Below are 8,473 nucleotides of genomic sequence, written 5' to 3'. Positions count from 1 at the left end.
TAATGCCAAAATGAAAGTTAGGGGTGAATTTTATCCATTTGAGTTCTGACAGGTACAGCATTGATATGTAGGACTGAGTAAAGGAGCAGGTTGCCAATTAACTAATATTTACTTTGGCCAGCACTCTCATTATGTTACTGAGATTTATTAGTGAAGTTGCTTTATCATTTGTAACATCTATATCACTTCTGGGAAAGTTTTTATTAATTAATGGTTAGTAGTAGGGATGCACAGATACCGATACTAGTATTGGTATCAGTGCCGATACTGAGTATTTGGGCGAGTACTCGTACTTCCCAGCCAATCAGGAAACTGGGCGGCGTGTAATGACTGCCCGCCTGGCTTTCTGATTGGTCGGGAAGCTGGCCAATCAGGAAGCCGGGTGTCGAGTCATTACCCACCTCCCATTGTACCACGCACACTTTACTATGGCTTATGCTCAGATATATTGAGCATCAGTTGTTGTAATGCAGCAGTACTATCATTTTTCATTCTTGCACATTTTCTGTATCAAAAGGACTCCATGAGTGTTTTTTTAGATCTATGTGATGTAAAAAATGTTTAGTGGATTTCTTTTTTTAAATTGTTATGTAGTGTGCTGAGAACAATTTATGCATTGTAGGTCTATAATAAACATTTTTTACTTTTACAACACACTTTTTGCAAAATCCCTTTAATGTTAAAAAATCTCAATTACATCATGACTGATGAATTTAACATAACATCACATATAACATAAGTGATATATGAAAGTGTGATTGTATATTTAATGCAAAAAAAAGAAATTACCCAAATACAATAACATTCATTGCATACATTAAATAGCAGACAGTAGCATCAAATATGAAAATGTGTCAGTTTTATGTGAACATATATGTGTATATTTTGTAAGCTCCTACAGGCATCAGAATTCATTCAGGTAGTCAATGAATGGGATGAAAAAAAATGGTCATAAGGTGACTGCATCTATCAACATCATACCAATAGGCAAACATTTCATTGCTATGTCCGCTGAAGACATTACTCATGGACGGTATAGGGTTAATTTACTAAAATAGCTTGTAAATGTAAATAGGCTTTTACCTCTGTAAGGGAATCTTTACCTTGCAAGGGAATTTTTCTTTAGCTTAGTGAATGGGGTGAAGCTTTGCTGACTTACATCATCCAATTATGTGCAAGAAAAAATAAATAAACCTGCAATTCCCCTGAGGACGTCGGTGGTGACGAAACATGTAGGGGCAGGTCTACCATACCAAACACGTTTGTTTTCGGACTGGCCGATGGGATTTTTTGAAATAAACTATTTTTGGAACTATTACCAGATGAAAGATTTTTTTCTTTGCATGACTGTGGGAATAATTTACACTGAGGACTGATGGTAAAGAACGAGATACGAAAGACGCCGCAGTAACGGTGTCCCATCAGACAAAGCGTTTGGGGCTGTCTGTTACAGACGAAAGTTTGCGGTGAGTACGCACTCTATTAGGGGGATGTATTGATCTTAATACAAACCCCAGGAAAGCACTACTCTACCGAACATTGGAAGGCTCTGCTATTTGGCTTTGAAGCGGAGCTGTATATTACAGAGACTTTATCTGTTTATATATATTTTTTGTTAGCACAATTAATTGTCATTCACAATTATTTTCGTGAGTATTGCTGTCAGTTACATTTTTTTTAAAAGGTCTTTGTTAACACATCTGACGTTTGCAGACCTTTAAGCACAACCATTTCCCATAATATGGTCTTCAACCTGCCACAGTATGACACACTGATAAACTTCCCACATTATCTTACATAGGTTAATTGTTTAGTAAATTAAACTAAAAACACATTCAATTTGTAAGCTGTACAAGAGAGATGCCACTGGAGAGTCTCTAATACTTATTCCCAGATTATCTGTGGCTATTGTTAAAGGGTATTAACCAAATGTAATCTCAAATTTCCTTATCCAGCATTATTTTTTTTATTGTACCTTGTTCTGAAAATGTTATATTGCGGTTGAGTCCTTTTCTGTCACTGAAGATCGGAGTGTAAAGCTCCTGTGACTGAGACGTGTGTGCACTGTATCCTCACTTATTGCATTGTCAAGTCTTGATAGAATACTCATCTTAAACTTCTTGAAGTCCTGGCCCATAATAACATACACAATAGGATTTACACAACTGTTGGCAATAGCAAGGGCAGTGGAAATAGGCAAGCTGATCTTCAATAAATTCTGTGGAAATTTGTAGTGGTATCGCTCCACAACATGCAGTATGTGGAATGGTGTCCAGCAAATGAAGAATGCCACAATGATTGTAAATATGATCTTAAAGGGTTTTCTGGATTTTACAATCTTGTTTTTCTTGAGTTTGAAGACAATTGTAGCATAGCTGAATGTTATCATGGTGAGTGGGATTATGTATCCAAAAACAAATCTTATTACCATCATCGTAGTATGGGTTTTATTATCACTTTTACCAAACATTGAGTAATTGTTGAAACAGATTACATTGTTACCGTCAAATACAGTATCACGGTAAATAAAAGAAGGCAAGCTTAGGATGAATCCAATAACCCATGCAACTGCCGAGAGAATGCTGGCAAGCCTGGTGGAACGATGGTTTTGTGACCAAACAGGAAGGATAACAGATATGCAACGATCCAGACTAATGATGGTCAGCAGAAAGACGCTGGTGAACATGTTCAATACCAGAATGAAAGAGTTCAGTTTACACATAACCTTTCCAAATATCCAGTGGTGATCCATGGCTGTATAAACCACAGTTAGGGGTAGGAAAAATGTGAACATAAAGTCAGCCATGGCCAGGTTGAAAAGCCAGATGGTGTTCACAGATTTCTTCATCTTGAATACAATTATACCAATGACAAGGCCATTTCCAATGACACCCAAAAACCAGACAACTATGTAAAGTAGAGTAGGAGCAACAAGTACAGCTATGTTACTGACATTGTTGTCGTCCTCATTGTGGCTAACACTTAGTGAGTCTTCATAATACTCAGTGTCATAACCATATTTGGTTATCTCATTTTCATTATTCATAGCCTGAAAAAATGATTTAAGAAAAACATCATGTCAATAATAGTGGACAAATTACATATGGTAAAGAGAATTTTAGATCTGAATATAAATCATGTCCCCACCAGCATAGTACACATAGAAACTAAGCAGGCAAAACTTGTCTTAGCAGTTAGTACTCTGACCTAGCAGAACTGGGGTCTTAACTTGGATTTGTGCAAGGATATTATTGCTGGGTTTAAGACTGGGTTCACACCTGGACGTTCCTAATAGGTGCGTTTTATGTGCGTTTGAAGCATGTTTTTCTGTCCAATGAAAAGTGCGTTCAACGCGCGTTTTTTTAACCTCCCTGGCGGAAAACTGATGCCAGCAGCGGCCGGAGGACACAGCGGGGATCGCGGACAAGGTAAGGCCTACGCTGTATTCCTGAGTGTGGCTCAGGATTACCGCTTTGGTACAGAAAATTAACCCCGAGCCATACTTGGGAATACCAATGGATACGTGCTAAAATCTGTCCCTACACGCGAAAAAGAAGCGGAAGTACTTTTTTCGCGCGTAGGGCATTTTTCAGATCGTGCTGAAATACGCCCAGGTGGGAACCATGCCCATAGGGATTAATAGGATTTCAGCCTTACGGATATTTTTCCCACATCTACATGGCTTTCCTTGGTTTTTAGGTGCTATGCTTTTTTTTTGCAATTGAAAACCACAGCATAATTGGGTGTATTTATCTGACTAGGCCAGAATTACTGAAGGTTAGAAATAAATATCCTTTTAGGGCATGACATGGTCTTCCAAATTTGTCACATGTTTCAGCTTTGGACATAGAAGCATTATTATTTACAAGCTATAAAAATTTACATTGTTGTACATTATTTACAATCTATAAAAATGAATGAAACCTCTATTTTTAGCATGTGATCTGGTGTTCAAAATCTTACATTTACATAATTTTTTAAAACCCAACTCCAGCCAAAACTGATTGTGTTAGTTTTGCACAGAGTACAGAATTGAGTTGAATGTCATATCTGCCTGTAACCTTATTGGGTAGTTTAATTCATACTTTCTGTCCCTATGACACCAGAAAAAATATCAAGGGAATAGGTATCCGCGGTATAGGAAGACATAACAATAAAAACCCTGTCAGAGGTTCTAACCTTCCTCAAACACTATTTTTAGTTTTTTTCTGTCTTTGCTTATTTCCAATTTTTTCTGTACCTCTGCCTACCATCAGAAATGGAGGGATTATCACCCTCATGAGGAGGCAAACAGTAATGAAAACCTGACCCAAGTTTTAACCCTTACTTCTTGGAATCCATGAGTCAACGCAGAGCCATGATAATGTACAAATGAAAGTCATTGCAATCAATCAGTTTTACATTTCTGTAACTCAAATATATATATATATATTTTGTCTGTTTTATTTTTTGCAATAAATGTTGGGTGCCTCCATTTATTATATCTGTTTGTCTTTTCAAGCTAAACATGTCCAGGATCTGCATTTTAACCACTTCACGTTCATGGTATATTTTTTAGTTTTTGCACACACATGTTAAAATCCTAAAACCTCCGAAAACTTCTTAAAAACCCCAAATAATTATACATTTTCTAAAAGCAGAGGCCCCACAGATGAAAAAAAATGCTAGTTCCAATGTTTTATGTCACACAATATTTGTCAAATGTTTATCAAATCAATTTTTTTTAGGAAAAATACACTAACATTTAGTGTACACAAACAGAATATAATACCCATTTTTTTGGTAAAATATAAAATATAGGGTTGTGTCAAGTAAACAGATACCAAACATGCCAAGCCTTAAAATTGCATGTGCCTGTAAAATGGCAAAAAAAAACAACAGTACCCAAAATTCCCATGGGCTACAATTTAAAAACCTTTACAACTCATTAAGTTAGAGTTAAAAGCAAGTGATGGTGCTAAGATTATTGCTCTGACTCTGATGTTCGAGGTGACATGTAACATGTGTGGTGCAATTGTCATTTTTGCACAAAGGTGCACCCGACACTTGTTTGCATTTGTATGTGCTTGTACGTGGAGTGGAAGGATTTTAAATCGTTTTTTTTTACTTTTACATCTATTAGACTTGTTTAAACTTCACTTTATTGCTACCGCATAGGGGAATAACAAGCCCAGATGCAGAGGATGAGAGACGTTCTCTTTATGGAGACATCAGGGGTCTATGAGGCCCCTAATGTAACCTGTGGCCCCCACAGAACCTTATGAAGCACAGATCACACTTCACCAGCTTCTTCTCCAGCCACATCAGCCAGAGAAATGAAGGATTGAAACCCAATAGAATAATATTCAAATATTACATATTCTTAACAAGCAGTAAATGAGCTTTAAACAAGTGTTGAGTCTCTGTAGCTTCAGGCACTGTAGATCAATGTATCCTCAAAGTTTACAGTTCACTTTCCGCTGCTTAGCTCATTTAGTTCCCCCACCACTTGGCAGCCTGTCAACCTTCAAATCTCTGATTTAAACACAGAGTAGGTGCACAGGAACAGGAGGCGAGCAGACTCTTGGGACCCAACTTCACTGCTTTTCTTGTGTACTTGGAGGATGAATTGCTCTTTAGTGTCCACAACTACAAAGGTCAGTCTGGACTTGTTTTAAAGCTCTTTTGCTGCTCGCTAAGAATGTGTAAATGCTTGCATACCCATATCCTGGTCACAGGTTTACACTTAGAATATTAGACTTTCAAAAATGTTATATGTTGTTAAATATTGTACATAAACCAATTATAAAATCATTATAAGTTTATACAAATGTTATACATAGTAATTGTAAACACAAAATGCAGTGGTATCCCCAACATAGCAGTCTATACATTTTACCATGGTAAAACTAGAAGGCTGAGCTCTACAGAATCAGTAAGGCTACTCCATAAATCAGAATTTAAACAAAATCTACAGACGGAAAACACTGGGAATGCACTTCAGACAGCAACGCGAAAGAGATCTGATGACAACTGCTCCGCCTTTGAAGGCTGTGCTAAGGTGCTGGTGTTTTGGATTGCTGAAAAAAACTGATAGTGATATAAAACTTGCCCTATACCAGCCAAAATGGAAAAGTCTGCTTTGCATAGTGCTAGTTAGCTAAGTTATGGCAACTGATATAACTGCTAGGAGAAACAGCACTGTCACATAAAATTGATCATAGTTAGGTAGGATGAAGGCTAGATTTGTTTTTCAGAGTGCAGTTATTTATTTTCAAAGGTTGTTGGCCGTTTGGTTGCAGATTAATTGTCTAGGTGTTTGTATCAGGAATGCATACTTATCTATGAGTGTGATACTGTTCAACCACACTTCATTGCACTACTGCAATATGTTTTGGAGGAACTACACTCAATAAGGTAAATCTAACAAAAAGAATGGTGGCTATCTAAAGTTCAAATTAATACCTACAGTTCCAGAGTGTGTCACAGTATCCATGAAAAAGATATGAAATATGCTTGTAATACGATTTCTAACCTAAAGAAAAAAAAGAAAAGCACAGTTTAATAATGAGAACAAATATACACTTATTTAGCTAATTTGATTTCAAACCCATTCTTTAGTCTTTGCTGGGTTTGCTTTGGTACTTTGTCCTTTAGTGAATGCAAACATGGACAGAGAATGTCAGAAAAAACAATAACAAAGACACAAATTGTAAGATAACAACAATAATTGGAGCAGGATAAAATGAAGAATTAAATATTGTTTGAACACTGTAAAAAGCAAATACATGGTATGATGTCAGCTTTATTTTTTACTAACAATGGTGCAACTAAAAAACCCAGACCCCTTTTATAGCTTATTCAAAAAAGGATGCAAAGACCCAAAACAGAAAAACACCCCATAGCTAAAATACCGTAAATATTCATAATAATCAAAACTAAAATCCAATATTCACACTTCCTGTTATTTACACAAAAGAGATTACCATAAATGTTTAAGAAGCTCAAACATAATATTAATAAAAGAAAAGAGGAAGCCATTTAAAGGACAAACAAATGGTGCTTTATTCTATACAGTACTAAATAGCAATGTGGCAAATATATAGAAGAAGCACCTGTGATCAGACCTTGTGGAAATGTGCATGTTTTTTAAGTTATTCTCTAGAGTGCTTGTATTAGTACAGTTCATTACAAGTTTATTTCTTGTTATTAATTGCCAATTACTACCCCCTTGAAATTAAGTAAAGAAATACAATTATTTAGCTGTGTGTACCAATGACTGAAATCTATGTATGTCCTTCTCAGGTGTCTCTTATATGTTGCCAGTTCACCTTGTGCTGTCAGGTTGTAATCAGTTGTTATTAGACATGTGCGATTCGTTTCGTTCCGAATCGAAATTTGGACGAATTTTCGGAAATTCGGACATTCGGATGTATCCGAATTCCGAATTACAGACATAACGAATGCAAACAAATCCGAATTTCCATTTCCGAAATTCGGTAGCGTTAGTACGAACGTTCGTTTTGTTTTCTGTTCTTATTCGTTTCTTATTCGTTTCGTTGGAGCAAAGTGACATTAGAGAAGGAGAAAAATATTTTTTCCCCCTCATGTCACTTTTGCTGCAAACGAACAAACAAAATGAATATGAAACGAATAAGAACAGAAAACGAAACGAACGTTCGTACTAACGCTACCGAATTTCGTCCGAATCCGAATTCCGAATCCGAATTGACTTTCACACCCGAATCCTGAAAAACGAAATAACACAAATCCGAATTTAAAACGAAACGAAACAAATTTTTTGGCAGTGCACATGTCTAGTTGTTGTTGTACACCTACACAGTCCAAAAATAGTGAGGGATGCTACCTTATATTCCTTTATTTCAAAACATTATTTTGAATTTTTCAACTAGAAATGAGACACACGGCAAAAATAATTTGATTTTAATTTCAAATCAATGCATTATTTTTTTTAAACAAAGAGTGGAAATAATGTATGATATTGTCACTAGTTTGTAGTGTTGTTCTGGGGTTTGATTTCAGCTGATTCTATTTGCTATTAGGTAGAAATAAGTACAGTTCTTAAAAGCTACTTTCCTGACACTTCACACCTCACAATACATTTTGCAAAATAATTATTCATAGTAATTTGCGATCACACGCTCTTTTAGAGTTAGCAGGGGCGACAGCACCTCTGTAATATTTCACAATACAGCCTGCACAGTTTAACCCAGAAGTCTCCATTATCCATTAAAGGATAAAGATGAGTGGTGTGAATTGCTACACAAAGCAGGCTATTGTACAAATATGAAAGCCATAAGCAAGCAGCACAACTTGCAATGGTTTCCTAAAAACCTGCATCTATTGTAAACCCTTGAGAAATCAGAACGTTCTTCCAAACTTTTACAAGTCTGCAGCTGCTGTCTGTAAAATAAATCCTACAAAGTGATGCAATCTCTCTATTATGTGTGTATGTGTATGTGAATGTATATAT

General features: G+C 36.2%; 1 protein-coding gene across 1 annotated transcript; it reads right to left on the bottom strand.

The window, feature by feature from the left end:
• Positions 1-1,819: 1,819 nt before the first annotated feature.
• Positions 1,820-3,046, bottom strand: LOC108785227 (chemokine-like receptor 1). Its single transcript, XM_018554271.1, has one exon. It carries the CDS (start codon positions 3,044-3,046, stop codon positions 1,991-1,993), a length of 1,056 nt encoding a protein of 351 aa, XP_018409773.1. The 3' UTR covers positions 1,820-1,990.
• Positions 3,047-8,473: the final 5,427 nt, after the last annotated feature.

The sequence above is a fragment of the Nanorana parkeri genome, unplaced genomic scaffold (assembly GCF_000935625.1).
Source record: "Nanorana parkeri isolate BGI_ZX_2015 unplaced genomic scaffold, ASM93562v1 scaffold152, whole genome shotgun sequence".
NCBI lineage: Eukaryota > Metazoa > Chordata > Amphibia > Anura > Dicroglossidae > Nanorana > Nanorana parkeri.
The sequence above is the reverse complement of the archived record's forward strand: the minus strand, read 5'-3'. Positions and strand labels throughout refer to the sequence as shown.